At 37.8% G+C, this 24,155-nt stretch overlaps 2 protein-coding genes across 4 annotated transcripts in view; one reads left to right on the top strand and one right to left on the bottom strand.

Moving 5' to 3' along the window:
- Positions 1-373: 373 nt before the first annotated feature.
- Positions 374-24,155, bottom strand: part of cyth4b (cytohesin 4b) — a 26,336-nt gene continuing 2,554 nt past the window's right edge. Inside the window, exons 1-13 of one of the 2 annotated variants that reach the window (XM_044339556.1) lie at positions 15,230-15,362; positions 12,444-12,526; positions 12,204-12,268; positions 11,675-11,741; positions 10,573-10,691; positions 10,004-10,084; positions 7,216-7,328; positions 6,786-6,934; positions 4,486-4,597; positions 4,012-4,088; positions 2,816-2,887; positions 2,520-2,674; positions 374-1,255 (exon numbers count right to left, since the gene is read on the bottom strand). In XM_044339556.1, the coding sequence (XP_044195491.1) occupies positions 1,174-1,255; positions 2,520-2,674; positions 2,816-2,887; positions 4,012-4,088; positions 4,486-4,597; positions 6,786-6,934; positions 7,216-7,328; positions 10,004-10,084; positions 10,573-10,691; positions 11,675-11,741; positions 12,204-12,268; positions 12,444-12,526; positions 15,230-15,248 (1,194 nt within the window). In that variant the 5' untranslated portion in view covers positions 15,249-15,362 and the 3' untranslated portion in view covers positions 374-1,173. Of the gene's footprint in view, positions 1,256-2,519; positions 2,675-2,815; positions 2,888-4,011; positions 4,089-4,485; positions 4,598-6,785; positions 6,935-7,215; positions 7,329-10,003; positions 10,085-10,572; positions 10,692-11,674; positions 11,742-12,203; positions 12,269-12,443; positions 12,527-15,229; positions 15,363-24,155 lie in introns of those variants that run through there. The other variant, XM_044339557.1, reaches the window with a different exon arrangement.
- Positions 16,831-24,155, top strand: part of rac2 (Rac family small GTPase 2) — a 20,085-nt gene continuing 12,760 nt past the window's right edge. For both annotated transcript variants that reach the window (XM_044339561.1, XM_044339567.1), the window contains exons 1-2: positions 16,831-16,916; positions 23,742-23,813. In XM_044339561.1, coding sequence (XP_044195496.1) covers positions 16,882-16,916; positions 23,742-23,813 — 107 coding nt within the window. In that variant the 5' untranslated portion in view covers positions 16,831-16,881. The remainder of the gene's footprint in view (positions 16,917-23,741; positions 23,814-24,155) is intronic.

Here is a 24,155-nt window from a genome sequence, read left to right as displayed (position 1 = left end):
GGTAGGCGCATTCAACCGAAAACAGCACAGCTGTCAATTGCTCTCTGAACACAGGATCCAATCTTATGTCAACAGATACCCAAACACCTTTTTATTAAATAATTAATTAATGAGAAAATAAATACAGTAGTTACAATTACACACAATATAAGTTTTATTTCAAATAATACATTGGATTCATATACACTACAAAGCAGATATAACGCATATTGCCCTGCACTTATTGCACTGTGCTTTAAAGGTAGGTGTAATGTTAAAAAATGCAGGTTTGGTCTGATTAGAACAAGACAGTATTCTGCATTTCAAGGTAAATTTGTCATGTCATTCTGTAAGCACTATAAATTTTATATCAACAGATAAATTTAAAAAAAAAAAAAAAAAAAGCTGAATACATGAAAATATTTCTGTACAGTATTTACAAACTTACATATTTACTTAATTTGCTTAATTAAAGCAAGCACCTTCAGATCGCACCTTGCTGTAACAGCAGTACAGCATGAAGTGCTCTCTTTTGATACAAGAAATCAAGACATACATGTTATATAATGGAAATTAAGTTCTTGGTGGAACTTTGAATGACACACTGGACAGAAGTAAAGTGTTTTGCTATAACTTTACTTGTGCGTGTCCATTTTTGAGACTCTTGAGAACTCTTCAGTATCATAAAAACAATCTGCGTCTTGACTTTTTATAACATGCACGGAACTACTGAGACGTCACATGCTTGATTGTCTTCCTGATCCCGCTACATCTTGTGGAATAAGACATCAACAAAAAACATAAAAGTCTTCTCATGGCAAATTATATAAGTACACAGACACTTTTTAAAATTCTGTAAACTGAAAGATACAAATCCACACATGCCTCGGTCCACAACTTATACTAAGAAAAATTCAGTTCCCACTATAGCCCTTTTGTTGCATTGTGGCTTGGCATGTTCACAGTGAGAGCAACAATACTTTGTCACCTTAGACACAGTTTTGTTCAGTCTGTAAAAAGAGAAGTGGAAAGAGAAGTCTCTCTTTTAGCCCAAACGGCCACTGTCAGGGTTTTTCTGACCAGCCTTCAGTGTCCGTGCACTGTTGTCTTGCAGGATGTTAGATACAACTTGAAGGAGGACAGAATCCCACTGTGGTGCACTATAATAAACGCCCACAGGGGGCACTGGACAGCTCAGTCCTGGGGGGCTTGGTTTATCACCTTCTTCTTACGGACTGAGACCAAGTCATAGAACGGATCCTTGGTGATACTCGCTCTGTTTGAAGTGAAAAAGATAATTTTGATCGTGAGGCTATTGCATTGATAGCAGCATATGTATGTGCTCTTGTATATCAAAACATGATGACCAAATATTCGGAAAAGGATAGAGAAATTTAAGGAGGACATATCATGCACATTTCCTATATTTTTATCCTCTGGATCTACTGGAATCTTTGCATGATTTACAGTTAAAGAAACTCCCTAATTATCTTATACTGGCCCTTTATGCAGCCCCTCAATTTAGCCTCTGTCTGAAACAAGTCGTTTTAGTTCCCACCTCTATAAGGCCCCCCTCCTGATTGGTTAACTCCAGCTCCGGAGGCTACGTAAACAAACAGTAGTCCGATTTTGCTTCTTTTTCCTGTTCTTTACTTGAAATATAAACTTCTCAAATACATCTGTACATGTTCAAGCATGAATCCAATCCAAAATATGCGAGTGGACAACACAAACAGCCCATGGAACAACCTTAGCTAAGGAATGGGTGACCATTTGTGGGCATGTGCAAACGATCTGACGTCAGTTCGGAAGGGAGGTAGAGGTAACTTTGCAAACAAAGCGTTGACCAGGCTGAAACCCTGGCTTTTGACATAAAGGCAGCATTTTTACATTAATCTCAAGTTTTGGAACTTTGACTATTTTTAAAATAGACATCTGCCATTATAACTGTATATAAATGACAGAAAATCACAAAAGCATGATATGTCCCCTTTAAAAATATCTTCCAAAATGAAGTTTCTTTACTTTGATTTGATTACAATTATTATGTTTAACCATTTAGCTTAGTATAGCACAAAGAATGATAACATGGGGAAACAGCCCGGGTGTAGTTACTCCAAAGGCAGATTTTGTTAACTTTAGAAAGAGCCAAGCTAGCTAACTGCAAGCTAGTGGTGACTACGTATTCATTCCATGCCCTAAATAGCATGGCACTTCATAGTACACTATAATACAATACTACATCACAGCTTCTGGCCAAATCTAGCTGTGGTCACATTTTCAACAGACATTTCAAAACATAAGGGTTTGTTTTTCTTCAACACAAGATCTTATATTGAGTTTTTTTCTGTAAGGTTTGATGTAAAACTGTTTAGGGAATCAACTTGGTCTTTAATAGTCCTGACAAGTACAGTGTGCAGATGCATGTGTATATCTGTAGAACAAGCAGTCTGATGTGTCTGGGTATGTACACGCCTCTACTTGTGTTGATGTTTGCAGAATCGCATATACACTGGGTGTGTATGTGTTTGTGGTCTGACCTGATGGCCTCGATCCAGGAGTCTCTTTCCTCAGCACTAGCGGCACAGATGGTGTAGGACTGGTGTTTCCCCTCCACCACCCTGCCATCCGTCTCTGTTTTACATGCTTTGATCTTCTGCCCTCGACTGTTTGGGTTGTACAGGTCCAGACAGTACTAGACGACACCAGAATCACCGTGTTAATCAATCTATAAAACCATCAATCTATCCAGTAATGTTACATCCACACAAAACTCTCCAATTCAATTCAGTTAGCCATTTCTGTTGGACAACAAACATGAAAGGTAGTATCTTACAGGTTTGCGAGGATAAGGGACTTCTCTCACACAGAGATTCTCTAGAGGGATGATGCCTCTGGGCTCTTTGTCCTGATGACAGACAGAAAGAGATAAAGAGAGGGAATGAGTCAGATGATTTGTTATGAAGGCAAGAATAAATCAAGAGAGTAAACATGTCCTTTGTGTCACAAAAAGAAGGGAAACAGAGGTGATAGAAAATTGTGTAATATAACAACTTGTGACATTTGTATTTTAAAAAACACAAGGTTTTGCTATTAAATGTCAAAACAATACAATGTAAAAAGGTAATTTGTGTTTTGCCTGTGTCCTTTCGCCAACAAAATGTCTCCTAACTAGACTCATATGACCCCCAAAAAAACTACTCATGAGTGTTTTCTGATTATGCCACCTTTATGGTTAAAGTCTGGTTAAGTTTTTGCAACTTCAACTTCTTGGTGAAGATTGAAATGTTGGTTAGAAGTTAAAGGGTAGAAAGGTCGCATTCATTATTAAAGGATGTTGAACCTGTATCTGGGGTCCTGACTGGTTTCCGAAATCCTGCCTCAAATATAATAGAATTTAGGAAATATTCTAACAAGCAACCAAAAAATGTCATTTGAAGTAGAGAAGAAAATGTCTTCAGGGATGTGTGAGACTTTACTTAGGCAAAGCCATGCTTGCTAACACGCTAATGTCAAGCAGCTTATCAACTTAGTTTAGCATGTTAGCATGCTAGTATTTGGATACAAACACAAAGTAAAGCTGAGGCTGATGGAAATGTCATTAGTTTTGCAGGTATTTGGTCATGAACCAAAGTATCGGACGAATTCAAATTTTGACCTGATGCTGGCACTAAGCAAAAAGTCAGGGAATCACCAAAGGGGGACATGCATGTCTGAATCAAATTTCCGGGTAATCTATCCAATTGTTATTGGGACATTTCACTAATACCCATAAATGCGAACCTTATGGTGGCCCTAGAGGAAAAGTCAGAGGATCACTAAAGAGAATTCATTCTCTGTGCACCATGGATATCAACCAGTACTTGTTGAGATATTTTTGTCTGGACCAAAGTGGTGGACTGACCGAGCAACATTGCCATTGCTACATCCAATCTGATAGCATGGCTAAAAAGTAAGCAGAAGATTGGTGGGCTTGAAAGAATTTCAGACAAATGTTGTAGTGATACAGGAGGAGCAGAGTTGAAGCCTTACAGTGGTGAACTCAAAGTAGTAGAGGCAGTTGTCAGTCAGGATGAACCATCGTCTCTTCCACGTCTTCACTCGGCCTCCTGAAATACGGAAAGAGAGAAAAAAATAAAGATTTTTTACACACAGTTATTAGCTGTGTTCTAAGTTTTCAGAAGACACGGAAACATGTGCGAAACGAAAAGTGTTAAAACACTGACGTGGTTAACATGCGAACTCGTAAGGGTATATTTTATTATTGGGTCATCTTCTAATTGCTTCCTCTGTACTTTCCCCTTTTCAACCTTAGCAGTTAGATGTAATATAGCACAGTATCATGAAGCACATCTTCAGCTCTCTTCTTGGCTCTCTTGGGTTCAGTTTAGGAATTTGTAGCTTAATAAATTGACCACTCTGGAGTTTTGGCACTTAAATCAGTTTAACAGCCAAGATCACTTATACTAATTCATATAAACAGATTATTTGGGAGAGGAGTTTTACCAAGTTTGAGGAGCCAGCCTTCTCTGTCAGGGTTGAAGAAGGTGTGAGTCAGGTCATTCCCATCATCCTCTGGTATTTTGAAAGGCTCACTGCGTATACTGTCGTACAGTTTCTGCATAGAGCAGTTGAAAAGTTAAAAAAAAAAACAACAACAATAAAACACATCTAAAAACTGAGACACCAAAGCTCATCACAACATGTGTCTCCCTGTGCAACTTCAGTTAAGAGATACTGGATCAGCTGTTACATGTGAAAGTGGGACAATGATGTGTTGACTAATCTGTATATTTATAATCTAACACCAGCCCACAGTCCCAGACATAACATCACCTCCTGCAGCATGCTGGTAAATGTAGGTGGTAACTGGGCCTGAGAACACCCTGAACGTGGTTGCAGTTGTGTGTTTCTGTTCCAGCTAAAGTTTTATTTAATCAAGCAAATAATGTGCTGCACACAAGTGCACAAGTATAAACAATTCAAAAAACACAATTGTTTTTGGATTGTTTTAATTTTTTTTTTTTAAATGTTACTTTTTTATTCATTTGTTTATCAGCCTCTGAGATCCCACAAAAAGTAATATGTACAGTATGTACAGTAAAGTATTATTTCTTTTTGTGGTCGCTTTTTAAATATAGAACTGCTGATGTGAAAAGTAAAAATTATGCAGCCAGAAGTGAAACTGGTATTTTCCGAGTTACCAGATTTAAGGGGAGGAAGTCACTTGAATACCCCTAAATAATTATATTCTACATGTAAAATTCTCCACAGTCTCCAAATCTTACACGCACACTTTACGTGTATGGTGAAAACCGCAAAAAGTCTGCTGTAAAGGAATTTGAGTCATCAAAAACTTAAAACTGGGCATTTAGTTATTTCACAATCTTCTTCTTAAACATTTTTTTTCTTTCCTTACTCACCTTATTTCAATGTTCTTTGTAAGGATGACGGCCAAAACACGTTGGTCTACTGATGAAATTATTCTTTATACGACAACTCTTGCTGGAGTTTCGACCTTTCCAGTTATTTTACAATCTAATATCTTATGTTAAATCTGATGCTACTATAAAAACATGAAGTGTAATACAGATATAACAATATGTTGTCATAGTTAACAACTGTCAACATTATTTGCCATATTAACTATTTATAAATAAACATGGCAAAATGTGACAAATGTGCAATATTCACTACATCTGATCAATCTCAATTTCTGCCTGGAAATATTGACAGGCTTATCATAAATGGTAATACTAGAAATATTCCATGTTTTTCTTGTAATTGTAATCTTTTAATTGTAATTGTAATCAAATCCCATAAAAAGTCCAAATTCAACAAAGAATTGTGTATCCATATAGCTTTTGACCCCTACTGTTGTCCAAAAAGTATTAAAAACATATCAATGAGCCATATAGTTACACTGGGTGACATGTTCCATCACTACAAAGAACAAAAACTCTGTAGTTTATTTTGAGTCGATCCCAGATACACTATCCATTAGCTGGAATTACTTATTTAATGCGCCGAATTTGTATTAGTCAACCACTGAAAGTAGTCCCCAAAAAAAGACAGTTTACTCCTGTTTGAGTGATGTTTGCTAAAAACTGCAGTGCCCAGGTGTTGTAGGAAATTACTGAGCTGAAATGAAAGTATGACCCGTTTCTAATGATTGCTTAATTCGTAGGAAGGAACTGGCTTTGGGCTCAGTGCCAAAGACAGGATAGGGAAGTCGGAAAGTATTGACAGTTGGACTGACGCATTGTTGGTTTTAGTCTTTTCATAGGATTTTTTGATGAGAGAATAATGTCAACCTAATTCGTTAAATCATTTCCTCATCCTACACCAGAAACCATACATTTGATTGTGTGAAGATTGAGGGTGGTGATCAACTGAGGTGTTTGGAAATCTTTACTCAAACTAAGTACACACATTTTTTATCTGTAAGGAAAAGTTCCTGTCATTGACATGACATTTTAATTCTTCAGTTTAGTTTTATTTAGATAAACATCTGTTCGGTTTTGTATAAGACCTGATAGAGACTTAAGAGTATTGCATTTTGCACTACAACCTATAAGAAAAAAATGTTTTAAAACTGTTTTGACCACTTAAGAGGACTAAATAGGGAGGTTTTATAATCTGTTTTTATTCCAACTACATGTCATGAGCTCACTGTCTTGCAATGTCCCAATTTCCCAATGGTAAAAAAATAGATGTGGGATTTGTTTTCAGAGCCTGACATTAATATTCAGATTATTACTTCCTGGTGTCTTTTTCAGACACTGTGATTGGCCAGTGGTTCTCACCGAGAGCAGATCGTTAGGTAGATCCTCTCCATTGTTGATGCCTCTGTTCATTGAGATGAATCGATCCAGAGTGGTTTTGTCCTTCACATTGGGGTTGTGGAGGCTGGTGTTCAGCATGATGATGGCAAATGACAGGATGTAGCACGTGTCTGGCGTTACAGAGGAAGATAGACACACACACATGCAAGCACAAAAAATAAGAGGAAGCACAATAACATTCACCATATAGATTCTTATTGTTTTAGTTTACATAAATACAGTCAGTGAAGAAGAAAAAAGAAAAGAAGAAATGAAAGTCAGAGACAAATGTGGAGCGATAATGCGGTCAGTCAAACCCCCCCTTCCTCTTCAACACACATGCTCACATATTTTCACACACAGTCAGTCCTGGCAGGAAGTGGCGCACGGATGTATATTTAGTGAAACCCACCGGTTGACTGAAAGACATGAGCGTTGCATTCGCAGTAGCGCGTGGCAAAAGCTTCCATCATACGGTCAATCTTCTGGGCTTCTCCGGGCAAACGGAAACTCCACAGAAACTGTCTGTCACATGAACACCACAACAACATAAGACTTCTTCATGCAATACATACAGGGTTTACTTAGGTTTATGAGCAGTAGGTGAACTATAGATGTACCACACATCTGATCAGAAGAGCGCGTGGGACGTGCATGACACAGATCATTAGTCATGTGTGATAATGTGAACATTTTCTCACAAACGTACAAACAGACACAGAATTAGACTGTGATTAGAATACATTAGTGGTTAGTGATTCACAATAACTCTCTTCCAGGAGTGTAATACAACTAATGATACTACCAATTACTTTCACTGTCAATTAATCAATAAATGTTTGGTCTATAAAATGTCAGAAAATAGCAAAATATGACCCAGAGTCAAAGGTGATGTCTTCAGATGTATTGTTTTGTCTGACCAACAGTCCGAAACCCAAAGATATTCAGTTTAATATCATGTATGACAAAGAAAAGCATTAAATCATCACATTTGAGAAGTTGAAAACAGCTAAAATGACGAGTGGATTATCAAAATAGTTGCCCATTCACTTTCTTATGATCAACTAATCGATTGATTGACTAAACGTTGCAGCTCTGCATTAATTTATTCCTGAAGTACTCTACTTATGTGCAAGTTTGAGGTATTTTATACTTCTACTTTACAACACTGGTTCAGGTTCATTGTGTGTCAAGACACCTTGAGGAAGAAGTGTGCCAATACGCATTGATGTATTTTTACAGTGTAGTAGCTCATATTTATTGAAAGCTATTTATTTCATGCCATCCATTTGAGGGCATGGACTTGGATTTTTTATGTCACACCATACTCAAGGTTGAAGGCATATTTCAAGGATTCAAAGAATTTAAATGCCACCAGTGTATTTCCATAAGGTATATTTTCTTTCTACTTCACTATATTTCAGAGGGAATTATTGTACTTTTTGTTTCATTGCATTTAATTGACAGCTACAGTTGCTATTACTTTGGAGATTTAAAGTATAAGGCTGGCGATTTTCTATATTTTTCTTATTGTCAACAAATCTCCTATGCAAAGCAGAACCAACAGTGAATTGACACTACTATGTATTGTGGGTGCAGCCAAAGTCTGATATACCTTATTGCCTCTGTGCTTTAGACCTCCACTGTTGTGCAAACACTATTAAAACACGTCAATGCACCACACTGCTGCACTGGGGGACATGTTTCTTCACCACAAAGGGTTTGTTCACGTTAGCTTGTTCAGATACATCTTCAAAGGCTAATAACAACAAACATGTTTTCAGTCTCCGGAGAGCAGTTCCTTGTAAGGCAGACACCACAGTGCATGCATACATATCACAACCTCTTAACTTTGTGCTGAAGTTCTTTGAGAAATCTGATAGTTTCTAGGCTAGTTTGAGCTAAGATAACTGGTCACATCACATTACACAACTGTTGAGTTCCCTAACAATACAATTTAAAATGCAGTACGTTTTACTTGCAATGGATAATTTTTATACTGTGGTATCTTACACCACTACTCTTCATATTAGTCACAAATGCCGTTTAACACTGATGCATGTTGCTTTCCACTGATGTGGTTTCCAGCATATCTTTGCTAACTTGCCCCTCTCAACGCCCTGTTAAGAAATTCAAGGAAGTTTGTGGCTTGTGATGTAGTTACATTTGGGTGATTACAGTATTTGAAGACTTTTCAGTGATTTATAAATGTTATTGATTGTTTTGTGTGTTTGCTACAGAAAATCCTGCTAAAAATAACCAAGATGCACTGATTAACAAATCACAGAAAAGTGCGGTGAAACGACAGGTGTTAAAAATAAACTTGTGTTCCTGGTGTTAGATTGTGTTTTGCTCCTGACAATATCAATGTCATTCCATTTCACATCTAAAAGTGTGAACATTAAAGACATCACAGGCAAGCTATGTTTGTCTTGAAAATGTACTATTCCAAAATGTTTCATTTATAACTGCTGAATAATTCTTAATTTCCAATCCAATATTTTTATAAATAATAATAATAATAACAATTTTAATAATCCAACTGACTCTATGACCCTGTTTACACTTGGTTTTAAAATGCGTCTCAGTTGATCGGATCACAAGTGGACAGCACTAAATACGAATGTAAACGACCACCAAGATACATTGTGATCTGATCACTCAAACCACTTGCTGAGGTGGTGTGAGATGCATTTGACCGTATATCTTTTGTAACATAAATGCTAATGTGTCACAATACACCCTGACAAGCAAGTAATGCAGGATGTGGTGGTTATTTTAGTGACAGTGCAAAAGAGTATATTAGCTCTTGAAACATTTTTGTTTTCTCAGCTAGCCTGTGTGAAACAAATCTGGTGCAAATCTATGCACGGGTGATACCCCTTGGAGATGCATGATAGACACAGGCGATGTGTCTCGGTTGTCCGCTTGTGTTCAGATCACCGAAACGCATTTTAAAACCAAGTGTAAACAACCTCTAAAACACGAGTAAGCACAAGTATACACTTTGTAATACCTAAATATAATTTATGGCATTCGGATGCTGCAGTCTGCAGGAATATAAACTAGTTATTTTATTGATGCACTTATTGTAAGTTGCTACTGACAACATCTACATGTATGTAAATGTTCCTGTTGATCATGATGATGATGAATGAGAGTCTCCTAGATGTGTAAGGGGTGAAGATAAAGGAGCTGACCTGAGGGCCTGCACCAGGTTGAGGTCGGAGAACTCGTGCAGCTCCACAAAGGCCTTCAGGGTCTGGAGGTGGAGCTCTTCTCTGTGGGCCGGAGAGGAAAGAAGACACATGAAACCAGACGAAGGTATTTACTTTCCCTGTTGGAACATGCCTTTACAATTCCTCTCTCCTTCTCCTGCTGCTTTTTTTTTCTCCCCTCCCCTTTCCTCTTACTTCTCCCTCTCATTTTTCATCCATGGTCCTCCTCTCTTGGCTGTTTTGTTTCATCCCCCATCTTCCCTTCTTCCATACAGCCCTACATCTGCAGCTTCTACTTCCTCCCATCATCAACTTCCCCTTTTTCCTCCATTATCCACTTAATATTTCCCCTTCTTCTCCCCTTTTTCTCTCCCTTATTCTCACACCCCAAATCCCGTGTCCTTTTTCTTGTCTTCCTTCTTCACACTTTCTGCTCCTCACCCTGTTCCCCCTCTTCCTCACCCTCTCTAAGTCAGTGCCTCTTAACCTCCTTGTCCTCCATCCTCATTCTCTTTTTCCTCCAGTCTGTCCACCTCTCTCCGCTTTCTCACCTTTCCCCGAGGAATTCTCCGATGGCTGTCTTATTGAGTCCTTCCTCCTTGTAGAGGAACTCAGCGATGGACTGGGCACCTCCATCCAGCAGCTTATTCTCCACTAGGTAATTGATACCCTGCACACAAACACACAAAATAGATCATGTATCGCAATTATATATTTGTATTTCTGCATTATTTTCTATTTCCGTTCAGGGTTTGTTTTTATCACACCTACAGCCTAACAGACGCAGGTAAGTAGCGTTTTCAGATGATGATATGATACTTGGCAGGTGAAACCATGAGCTTATGTTCACACACATGCACTAACACACATACACATTGCCCAATGTGCTGTGGGTAGATGTGTTTAGTTTCACAATGATCTCATCTCCCATTTGTAATACCGAGCTTCTGTAATCCTAATTCCTTAAAACCAGTTTCTATTCCTCTTTCTTCTCCATCACAATGCTGGGAGGAAAAGGATTTAAAATACATTTGCAATGAAAATGAAAAAAACCTAATGAAACACTGAATTCTACCACTTCCCTCCTGCAGCTCTTTCACATTATCGAATGGGCTGACATGTCAGGGCTTTCATATTGATTTAAAGGCATATTAATGAAGTCTGAATGTCTGAATTTAAATGTATTCTAGTCTTGCAACCATCTCAAGTGAACAAACTAAACAGACAAAAGGCCTGCAGTTAACCTTTAAACTGTCGAAAGTTCAGGTTGCTTGTAATACCAACCACAGTTCGGAGTAGACCTCTTCCAGTAAGCGAAAAAAATAAATAAATAAAAGGTTATGCTTATACTTTGCATTTGTTGCTCTGACAACAGTGACCAGTTTGACCTGTTAATGAAAACCGCAGGCCTGCGTCAGTGTCAGAGCAGAGCAGCTCCACTGTGGTTAAGTTAAGAGAGGAAGTCCACATAAAAAGCGAGCAAGAGCTGTTTACTGAGCGTGCTCTGCTGAGAAAGTCACACGCTAAAGCTGTAAAAGGTTTTTTTTAAAACCCTTCAAGAATAGCAAGACGTCATTTCATATCAAGCACTGTGCTGATGAAGATATTGTAGCTAAAACATGTTCATTGCGTCCCACACACTGCTGAGCTCACCTTTTTGGGGTCCATGTTGAATTTCTTCTTCCCACTGGAGAACTGTTTAGTCTTCTCTGTGGATTTGCTGCAAGAAAAGCAACATTAAGCAAAAAGTGTCAGTATTAAAAAGATTTTAATACCGAAATTCTATCAGGCAGATGTTCAGAAGCAAAGATAGAGCACAAACAGAGAGAGAGAGAAGCCTCGCTTCTACTAGTTTCTCTTATCAGTTTTTATAAAAAGCTGAAACACCATACCAAGGTGTAAAGTTAAGTCGTCTTTACCACTGTAGTGGACAGTAACACATGAGCACCATGTTATTTTAACCAACATGATGAAATCTTGCCTCAGAAGAGAATTTAGGAACCAAACATATGTGAAACAGAAGCCTAGACATAGTTGCAAATTGTTGGAACGATACAGTAAAACTGAAACATGAATGAGTGATACTGAAAAGTACAGTGGGAGGATTTAGTGAGAGTTCTAAAAACAGAGTTTTAAAAAAAAGGAAAATTGATTCGTAAGGTTTTTCCAGACTGACACTCACCTTTCCTCTGCAGACTCAAAGCTGAGTATTCCTGCCATGACATTGTCTATCTCCATCTTTAGCTTCTGGATGGGATAGAAAGAGAGAAAGCTTGTTAATACTTGTATGTGGAATACTAAATGTAGGACAACATGTATGTGTCAGTCTAAATTTATTAGAATTAAATAGCAATGATACATTTGAGATGTAGATTAATGCAAAATACTCTATATCGGATACACAAACACTTTTTGGGCGTACCTGGATATCATCCAGAAGGTCTTTCTTGTACATCTTAATGCTCTCAATCTCCATCTTCTCATCCGCTGTGAAATCCGGGGAAACTGCAGAAATGGGAACAAGCAATTCTCAGGAATTCACGTTCCAACTTCGACTAAGAGTCTGTCGTTCAAATTTCCTCACTTGACAGCACAAACTTAATGTGGAAACGCATCATTTGAGTAAGGAGGCGGATTTTGAATGACCATGTTTCTTTAGATTTGAAATGTTACATTTTGTAAACCAAAAGAATGTGCAAATTTTTTATGTTTTACAGCCCCAGTTGGTGATTTCAGCATGGTATCTTATCTATCCACAGATAGATTTGTTCTTACAGTGTACAATTTGAATAATCCAAACATTATTGTACTAAATAATTAAAAAAGGGAAGAGAGGTTTCTCTGTAAGGCAAGTGTTGTGGTTTTCTCATGAAAGATGACCACAAAATATTACCATAAATACATTTCTTGAAAAACATGAATATAGCACAGACATGAGCATGCATATGTGTAGATGCATATTCAAACACAGACATCGAAGCTCAGTGGAGGACTTTTACAGGATATTTCCACTCAACCATCATCCCCAGTCACACCCACATAAGAGAAGTTTGTAGACTCACAGAAGGGGATGTATGAATCATAAAAACTGTACAGTCATAGTAAGGAAAGGCTTAAATCATAGCATCAGGATTAAGAAACTGTGTTTGTAGGTTTCTAGATAACAGATAAGGTGGTCTTCAACAACCATGCGTGCTTGAGCTTTGAGGTTCTAGGTGTCTTTCAGATTATTATCTCGGTCAACCAGAGATTCCTCAGTTTGATATTAGTCATAGCCAGAGTGTGTCACTTTCACACATGCAACCCATTACATTAATGGGTTCAGTGATTCTGGTAAAATAGTCATTTTACAGACAAGTATGAACCCTGTGAAGAAGGAGATTTCAGATTAATATAAAAGTATCAACAGAAAGTTTGTGAAAAATGCAGAAATCGACATAATTAGACTGAAAATTCTGAGTTCTCAGTTTTTCTTCTGAATTTTGACCCTTTTCCCCTTTAAAATTCACGTTTTACACACAGAATTCTGACTCACCTTTCTGATTTTCTAAATGAAAAATTGTTTGTATTTAAGGTAGCTTTAAATATCATGGACACAGCTCCTAGGCTGAAAAATGTGTTCCCAGTTGTAGACAGTACTCTCTGGAAAGCTGGCAAACTCTGCAATGCAAAGCTCTTCTGTACTTGGAAACAGAACATATTATTTCAATATTTAGATAAGGCAAGTGGCACTACTTTTTGTTAACTGCCGCAATGGTCAGTATATCTGTTCAATAGGATAAGTGGTACGTCAGCATAGTGATACCTGTGCGATTGAATTTGCACTTAAACTGTATCTTGTGGTTCAACTCACCATTTATCGCTGTTAATTTGAAAATATTGCAGGTCTGATGTGTTTATGTGCTACTAGACAGCTTGTACAAATGACATCCACATACTAAGAAGGTATTCAGAGTCATTTACCTTCTGAGACTCTTTTGATTGGCTTAAAAAACATCAAACTGCCAGAATATATTAAACTTTTGGTTGCTTTATTTGGCTGCTGCATACTGATTTGAGAACATTTTTTGCAAGGTGAGTCAGATGTGTCTTACAGGAATAATCAGCTTCAATACTTGTGCATGGGAGAAGAGTTTTAAGCAAATTTAGTAGACCAATTTGAACTTCAGCCAGCAGAGAGAGAGAAAAAGCAGAAGGAATATAAATGAATTTCTCATCAGCATAGCTGACTGCATGATAAGTACAGCATGAATGTTTTTTTCTACCGGTTAAAATAGACATGAAAGTGTGTGCTTTGGAGCGTGAAGGAGAGCAGCTTGTGTTTCACTCGGTTATTGAGTGAAAACCAAAAATCCACCACTGTAGGATATTAAAGTTAGAAAATAACAACTGTCAACACTCTCCTGCGAGATCTCTTGGTTGCTTGGTGTTAATGATCTAATCAGGACTTCCACTTCTCCACCCTTCCTTTAAACGTCTTGTGCAACGAGCTGACAGGCATGTCATCGAACACCCCCCTTCACATAACGTGGATCCTGGTCTAAATCTACAAAATATCCGTGGAGCGAAGCAAACTTGATACCACGAATTTAAAGGTGGAATGTTTAGACGGCGAACCAGAAATAGCAAGTTCCGTTTTCTATATTATCCTCGGTGAAGCGTGGCCTTGTGATTCTTATCAAACAGAGTGTGACTGACTCTTCCCTATTTCAGCTTGCAGTGAGCATTCCGTGTATCGTCTCACCACACAGCATCCATCTGATAAGCGGTACACCAAATATTCACTAACCAGCTGTTCTGAGGGTGCACTGATAGGTCACACTAGAAAGAATTATTTAATATTTTTTTTATGTGTTTGTTTTATCATAGCTGTAGAAATATAGCAATGTGAGAATTGTGTTAGCTTTCGGTCATAACCACTTAGAGGTAGAGGAATTGATGTGATGAGTTACTAATTAAGGCTGCAGCACAAGAAACACCCAATACATTAACAATGACAGGAAAGTAAATTACCTCATTATTTGTAAAAAATGAATTAAAATTCAATTCATGCAGGTAAATAGCACACCTCAGGTGGAAATGTTGTCCCATAATGCCTACTCCTGCAACTTAGCTCTTAAACTAAACATAACATGCCAAAGAATGTTTTAGAGTTACTCCTAAAATAGCAATAAACAAAAGGAAGAGAGGGAGGAAAATAATTCTTACCCATTTGGCAATCAGTCATTGATATCCAAGAAACAGAAAAAAAAAAAAAAAACAACAACAACAAAAAACAGTAATGTTTATACAGTGGATACGTCCAGATATGCAGGCTACCTCAGCACATAGTGCAGTAAGAGATGAATGAAGTCGATGTATTCTATTAACCACACCTCTTCCTCATCCATCACAATGTCAGCACAGAGCCACCACGAATGACAAGGTCCCCCGTCAGAGTTAAACCTTATCGATTGGATTAATATTGACAAATGTAGTGAGGCAGTCGAAGAGGGTCAAACTTTTTTTGAAGTCTTAGGATGTAACTGAACAAGTGCTCCAACGGTGACTTCTATTAAACACAGCCGACATGTTTGTTTGGCTTGAATGTAGCCTTATTTTACTGTTGCTAGAGCGACAGTAACATCCTCTTTCTGTGGATGAAACTCTTAGTGACGATGATGAAGAGTGTTTTGAAATTTAGTTTGACATCAACATTAGGTTGCAAAAGACGGGTCATTGTGTGAGTTTTGAAAGCCGGGAATATCATCAGACGGTGAGGTGTTCATTAAATCCCTGACACTCATCCTGCATCCTATCATTTGGTGTTACCTGAGAATAATCAAACACATTTCCACTTTATTGAACGTCAAATTGGACACATATTTTGAAAACATCATCACTTTTCTTCTTGTCTTATTGTTGTGGAGTAATTCGGGCTGACTTGACAGGTGAAACTGTCAAGTCAGCCAAGTCACTTCTGCTGTGTGCAGAACTGCACACAGCATCCTGAACTGTAACTGATAACAACCTTCTTCTCATCATGATGTCACTGAAAATCATTTTTAGCATCTGCTTATCAAGTACATTGAAAATACAATTTATAAGCAAGTCATTATTGGAGCATTATTATGTGACAAAAGACAAAACTGTAACAGTGTTAAACTAATGTTGGATGTACAGCGATTCTCACTGAGCGGTCTGGACATGATAATCACAAAAATGATGCAGAAAGGCCATCTAGTGGTTATGAAGAAATATCACAATTATTGTCATTACTATTGTATAAAAATGTGTAGATGAGTTTTTGTATTAGTATTTAAAAATGTTATTTTCTGTTACTTTTCATTTTTTAATCCCTCTACAGACTCATTAAACTACTTAAAAACTAGAATTAAACTAAACAACAGATCTCTTTCTCTCTTTCTCTATGTGTGTTTCTGTGTGTGTGTGTGTGTGTGTGTGGGTGTATGGGTGTGTGTGTGTGTGTGTGTGTGCATGTGTGGTGCATATGCATGCATGATTGCAAAGGTTGCAAAGGGGGAAGTTTAAATAAAGCTCAGTTATTATTACTGCAACACTTTCCCTCTTTCAAAACAGCCATTTCACAGCTATTACGTATTGCAAAAGTCTTTTTCCACAGCATTCAACTCATTTATATTGTTTTTTTTTTTTTAAAAACATTTTTACTTTCTTGCACAAGTTCTGTTGTGTAGAAGAAAAGACTAAACAGCAAAACAGGAAGAAGCAAAAAATGAGAGAAGAGAAAAGAAAACGAGGCAGCTAAGAGGGGGAAGGGGGGGGGGTGAGGGAGGTGTGTAACAATTTCCTGTAGTCTTTCTGTGAGGCTGAAGAGCACAGACGAGGCTGAGAGGAACAAGATGCAGGCAATCAAATGTGTGGTCGTTGGAGATGGGTACGGATTATTTTACTTTACCTACCTTGTTAAAACTTAAGCTGCCTTCTTATTAAATCATGAAGTGTTAACTAAGCTGATGCGTTCGGGTGATATTTGACCTTACAGGCTCAGAATTTAAGGTTATTTGATGAGTATCACAAATTTTCATATGGCGGTGCCGGTCTTGAGTAACTGTTTGATCAACTTCCGCAGTGAAGTGTGATACGATTTTAGTCGAAAAAACATTAAGGCTGCTGTACTCGTAAACTTGTTGAAAGGTAGTTATTTCAGTGTTACGTGTACATCTTTAGGTGTGTGTTTGACAGCGCTGATTCAGGGTGAGTGTGCTGTATGACACAGGCCACAACATGCAGGAAAATGCTACAACGCCACAAGCTTCAGAGCACAGACTCCTTACTGTGGTTTAAAATAGAAGATGTGCTAAAAAAGAGTTTCTTAGGACAAAAAAAAGGAGAAAAAAAAACAGGAAGACACACTTTTCTTGCATTTGACTATTACTGTACTCTTTAGTACTAGAAATCCTGGTGGCTTTGTTGGGTCTAAAGGCTGAAATAAATTACCTCAGAACAAGTTTGGACAATGTGTTGTCTCCCACATCAGTAGGAATAAGTTGCACATACTTCTCATCCTTGAAGGTAGGGCAAGAGTCTGGTTGTCATAATGAGGAAAACTGAAGCGGAAGTAGCCATGTCTGTTAGAGATCAGTAAACAGAAAATTAAACATTTACAGGTTGCAGGTTGGTTGGTGGTGTTTCCTTGTGTGTGTTGAGTTGTGTGCTGTGATTTATAAAAGTTGAGGAGAGGTTAATGTAGACTCTGTATTTGGATGGTGAGACATTGTTCATCTTTTGGCGTTGTGCTCCAACACATTGGATTTGAAATTAAACAGCGACTATGAGTGGAAAGTGCTGACTACAAACTCCTAAAGCTCAAAGTTAGCACTTTCAGTTTTTCATTGGAAATCAAAGACGTTGGACTACAGAACCAAAACAAGAGAAAACCTGTCAATGTCCAAAAAAGTATAGACTGCGCTGTATCCTGTAAAGTTCACAAGTTGTGACATATCCTGATGTTTTTCATCATTTTTAAATAAATGTATTTTTACATTTACATTTTTTCATTTGACAGATGCTTTTATTCAAAGCAACTTACAAAGGAGGCAAGACAATCAAGCATTAGGGGACAGTGATTCAAAAGAGCCGTGGTACAAGTTTTTTAAAACATTTTTTAAATTAAAGTAAGAAAGGACTGGAAATGTATACGAAATACCGCAAACAACAAAAAAGTAGTGCAACAATCAAACCATTTTTTGAAAAGTGAGGCGACAGCACTAGTTGTTTTCAGCTGGCTAGCAAACGTTTCTCATAAGTTCAACCACTTGAATGCCGAGCATGTTGCATGCTTGACTTCTTATGTCAAAAACATGAGTTCTATTTTATCACAGTATGAGATCTTACATGGCTGTTGTCCAGTACTTGACCCAGATTTCAATCATATTCCTCTCATTTTTTTCTCTGAATTCAAACACAAAAAAGGAGGAAATATTGTGAGGAATGTAGAGAAAAGAATTCGGGGAGAGCAGAAGAGTTCTGCCCAGTTTCACACCTGTTTTCCCCTGGACACTCGCTCTGAAAAGCATTGATTTGCCTGGTTTAGAAACACTGACAAGAACTTTTTAGCACCTCTGACAGACTACATTGGCCTCATGAGAACTGAGAAGCTGTCAGTTGAAGCTGGTAGCGCTATGAGTAATTTCTATCATGATTTTTTTCAGTTTTTGATCAGCTCTGGTTGAAGCTAACCTGGCATTGTGCTGCAACTCATGCAAACATTCTTTGCTGTATGTAGAAGCCTCTTGGCCTTTCCACTGTTGATTTTGGGGCTCCACCAGTTTCACAGAAGGTGAAATCTACGCAGGTGGACCTTGTTGAGATAGTCTTTAAAAAGACTCTCAACAGCTGCACTGTTTGTGTGACATGTGAACACGTGTCTCTTTGTCTATGCTTGTGACTAAACCAAATGTCAAAAAAGACATATAGCCTCTATTAACAGAGAAAGAGAAGAGGAAGTTGGTCTAAAGTTGTGGGGAAGTCATATTTTAGAATCTATCTGCTGTGTATAAGTTAACATGCTGTAAATTTATGGCCCTGTTATGGTTGTAGCGTTTGGCCTGTTGGATGGATCGATGGATTGTTTCAATAACAGTTTGGTTCATTGGAAATTACAAAAAAATACATAACTTTAAAAGCAGAGGTCCACCTGTGTTTCAGTCATTACAAACTCAAGCTGTACAGCCAACAAAAGTCTATTTCAAAGTCTAGTGGTGACCCCAAGTTTCCAAATATGCATAAAATATTTCCATTTGATGAAACGGTGCATTACATTGCTTGTTCACTGCCGGAACAAGCTGATACAGAATATATATACATATGTGCTACTTTTAGACACATTAGAATGAGATTATTTTTAAAAGTGTTACAGCACCTTTCTATATCAGACATATCTACATGCTTAACAATATAATACAAAAGAAAGACATAAAGTAGAGCAAGTCTACAGAGATGGGTCTTCTTCTGTCTGTAGTACAACAAACCAGACACCACACATCCCCACCCCCCAGGTCGGTTATGGTCACCAAAAGAAAGAAAGAGAAAGAGAAAGATAGATGAGAAAACATAAATAAATGATAACTACACAGGGTGGGTCTTTTAAACTTGTCCACATTTTCAAAGTTTCTGATTCACAGATTCAAAAAGCTACTTAAAGGTGCAGTGTGTAGAACTTAGTGGCATCTAGCAGAACGGATTTGGCAGAAATGGAGTTTATTAGTATGTTTTAATTGGTGTTTAATCACCTGAAAATAGGAATTGTTGTGTTTTTGTTACCTTAGAATGAGCCCTTTATATCTACATAGGGAGCAGGTCCACACCATGTTGCACCACCATGTTTCTACAGTAGCCCAGAATGAACAAATCAAATACTGACTCTAGAGAGGGCTTTTCGTGTTTTTCACAAGTTTCACGGCTACTGAACATTCTGCTACATGCTTGCAAGAGAGGGGGAGGGGAGGTGTATTCATGTGGTTGCAAGCTGCAACCTCACTGAAGCAACTAGATCCGACACACTGGTCTTTTAAATGTACATACAGGGAAAATATTACATTTAAAACACAATAAAAAAATTTAATGAAGAAGAAAACATATTTCATCCTCACAGATCCTCTGCTTTGGAAACAAACAAGTTGTAGATGAATAGATGTAAATATGATGTACATATTTCAATTTGGTATCTGTCTGAGTTTGGATTGAGACCTTTTTGACCTATATAGCGGAGGCTATTTTAACATTTACTGTGGCTTCTGCTTTTTGGACTGGACCAACTGAAAGGAGACAGGGGTGTCTCGAACAAAGATGGAAGAAATTAGAGAAGAAGTATGCTGTTGTGAAAGATAAATGGACAAAATTAACAGGCTAACACAAAAAAAGAGTGAGACAGGGAGAAAAGACAGAAAGTCTCAGTTGAGGAAAGAAGAGTGAGATACAGAACAGGAGATGGAGAACGGGGATCAAGAGTGAAGGGACAGAAACAGAGACAGAGCGAGAATGAATCTTCTTTGAAGAGTTTGCCAAGCTGAAATGAGATTATGTAGGATGGTGTCAGCAGGGGACAGAAAAGTTGATGGAAAAGCAGATTAAGAACAAAGAGACAGAGTGAGTTCAGAGGTAGAAGTTTTTTTTCTTGATCGCTCAGTTTGGCTGGTTCCTGTTTTCAACACTGAGCAATGCCTCTGAAACAGATCAGTTCCCTTTTGACTTTGCAACCACAGCACGCACACACTTGTGGCTTTTCTTACTTGACAGCTGGGCTGCTAATCTATTGAGTTACCTCGTTTCTGTGCCGGCCATCTTAACATGCCGTCTTCTATGATCAGAGCCTTCTTAGACCCTGAATCAGTTTTCAGTGTAGTTTGGAAAAATAAAAAAAAAAGACTATTTAGATTTTCCAATAGATTTTTTTTTTACATCTCTTCAGTAAGTCCACTCAGAGAATGATTGATGAGAATGATGAGAAAGTTTCTCCAGTGGTTTTTATCTCTAGTGGTATCTAGCAATGCAGACAGTTTAGTTTTATCAGCACATAGTTTGCAGTGAACAGAGCTAGCTGCTACTGAAATACTTTTTTTTTTTTTTTTGTGCTCATATGCTGTGTCTGATATCATTCCCTTAACATTCAATAGTTCACTATATAATAAGGAGTATGTTAAGATTTGTGACACTCATGAATCACCATTATTTTGTGGCATCAATGAAAATTGTAGAGCCACATAACTGTAATTTTCACATCTAAAATCAAAGACGAAGGATTGAAACGTGCTATGGATACTAATTGTGTTCAGTATAATGTTCATACATGATACATTAGACACTGAGAATTCAGACACTTAAATGTGGCAAACAGGGAGTGATTTTGGACACATCCAAGCATCTGAAAATATCATTACTCAACTGTCTTTTACTTTAAAAATTTGAAAAATGTGGATCATATCACTGATATTTTAGTTTTAATAGACTTTTTTTAGACTTGTTTTTCAAGTGTAGTTTTTTTGAATGTTGTAAGCACCACAAAGAACAGCAAAAACTGTAAGTGGCAGATATTTTATTTGCCTAAAAACTCTAAGCTTTGGCAACAAAAAAAATACTCCTCAAACTACTGCATGTTGACACCCCACGCTCTATGACAACTAAACAAACATCTGAAAAGACTGCGAGATGACAGCTCTAGAAAGTAGTATTCTTTTGTAGTATTGTCTTTAAAACCAAATGTTTGTGACTAAGGGAGAGACGATCAAAGTTAAAGTTAAAAATAAAACATCCGTAGTTACTAATATGAGTTTAAATGGGTGCGGTTTAATCAGATTTGATTGTCAATGGTGTCTCCTTGGCAACACAAGTGAACAACACGTCTTCCCATCCTTCCCCTACTGTTGAATGTTGATGAGTGGAAATTTGACATCACCTTTTTCCATCAAGACTAAACCAACTTTGAACCAGTAGGAGATGGCAGATAGAAGACAGAATTGCTTATTGTAAGAAGCGGATTGAGAAGATAGGATTTTAGGACTTTTAAGATAAGTTTGTGCTGAGTTGAAGCAGTGATTGTGTATGTTTAGCTTGGATTTTCTTTGGATTTGCTAGGGCTTGCCTTACAACCATTATGTGAGCAGAAGAGTAAAATGTACATATGAGGTACACAATAAATGAAGGCTTCATACTATACGATGTAAAGTAGAACCTGCACCTGCACACTGTCCTCAAAGACCTCAAAAACCACAAGTGGTGTTTTGAAGCCTTACGGTAGCCGCACATCACCTTTCAGTCAGGATGTTATTTCTCAATCTACTTTTGTTTGATTAAAGCAACAAGGCTGAAGCAACCCACTGACAACATGTTCCCAATCAAGCCTACGACATTATCTGCGTTATCTGCCCGTCTTATTAAGAAGACAGGGCACGAGTCTTGGCGTTGTTGTTGTTGAAACGCTGACAGCTAAGCTCTGGAACAACATAAGAGCCGGGCTAGTCGATACATGTTTGATCATCTCCTGCACGCAAGAGACAGTGCCGAGACAGTGCCGTTTCACCGCTCGCTGTGCTCCTGTAATGAACATGTTATTGCATCTAAGGTTTTCTCAAATATTTAACAGTATTTTGTGATTTTATATATGTATGATCAGTCTTTCAACTCTCTTTTTAACAGTTGTGTCCCAAGTCCATTCTTCACACTGTATCTTTAAAGTCCTTATGTTGATTTTAAAATGTACTTATTTTAAAAGCACTTCATGGTCTTTCACCAACCTACTTGTCTTCCATGCTTGCAATATTAAACAGTACAACCCCTCAGGTCCTCTGGCACGAGTCTTTTAGTTGTTCAGGGCAAGGATCTTTGGTGAGGCAGCTTTTATTTTTTAGGCTCCGAGCTGCTGGAATTGTGTGATATCTTTAAACTTACCTCTGCAGCCTGGCTTTTGATTTGAATATTTTATGGACATCATTTATGTTATTGTATTAAGGTTTTAAAATGTTTTTTCCCCCTCCTAACTATTTATAATGTTCTTTTATCTGTTCTATCTAGTTCTTATTTTAAATCTATTGTTAGTGGTGTTCTACATTTTCATATTTTTTTATTTTCTTGTGTGCATTAGTTTTAAACAGTTTGTCTGATTTTATTAGCGGCTTGTCAGTCCTCTGTAAACCTTTCTGAACTGCATTAACCTTTATGAAAGGTGCTATAGAAGTAAAGTTTGCTTGATAGATGAGCAGGCTTTGAGAATGTAGTGGGTTTGCACAGGAAGAGTGACTCAAAGATGTCATTCTACAAAACAACCTATTGATATTTGAGCGCGCTGATGTGCAGTATTGCTCATCTATGCAATGTGCAAGGAAAATGGACGAGCTGCTCACGGCTGGAAAATAAATTGTGTAAAATGGTGAAAAACGATTATCTTTCTTTGTAAAGTTTAACTGCTAGATGGATGCTTAAGTCCCCGCCTGATTGATATCTGCCGGCGCTTGTCTCATCCTGTTTCCTGTTGGTACGAAACAAAGTATTATAATTTCTTGAACACTAACTCCAAACTCAGTACACTTTGAAAATGTACTGCATTCTGTTATTATGTAATTTGGATTTAGCTCATACCACTCTTTCTCTCCCGACAGTCCCACCCATCCTCAGTCTTTCTCTCACTTCTTCTAGTCTTATAGCCTAACACATTGTTGCCTTTTCATAATTCCTTGCTGTATGTGTTTTTACTTGTGTGATTTAGAGCTGTGGGGAAAACATGTCTTCTCATCAGCTACACAACCAATGCCTTCCCCGGGGAGTACATTCCTACTGTGTGAGTATGACGCACACAGACACACATGCTCTCTCGCTCTCTCTCTCTTTCTAAAGGTACATGAAAAACATAAATTGCATGGAAGAGGTAAAGAAACATGTTGCTGCATATATTGCATATTGCATTGATTGCAATATACAACTGTGCACATGCATGGACACATGTTAGACACTCAGCTGCACACAGTAACGATGACAAACACACAGCAGTATGTCTGCAGATATCTGATGGTGTTAACACCAACACGTTTGGGCTGGCAGCAACCTACAGGTTAGGAAAATCCTTCTTCCTAAAAGCTCACCTGATTAAAACCTTGCACGTAAATAGAGAAGAAGGTAAATG

This window comes from Thunnus albacares, chromosome 3, assembly GCF_914725855.1.
Source record: "Thunnus albacares chromosome 3, fThuAlb1.1, whole genome shotgun sequence".
In the NCBI taxonomy this organism is placed as follows: Eukaryota; Metazoa; Chordata; class Actinopteri; order Scombriformes; family Scombridae; genus Thunnus; species Thunnus albacares.
Note: the sequence above shows the minus strand (reverse complement) of the source record. Positions and strands in the feature narration are given on the sequence as shown.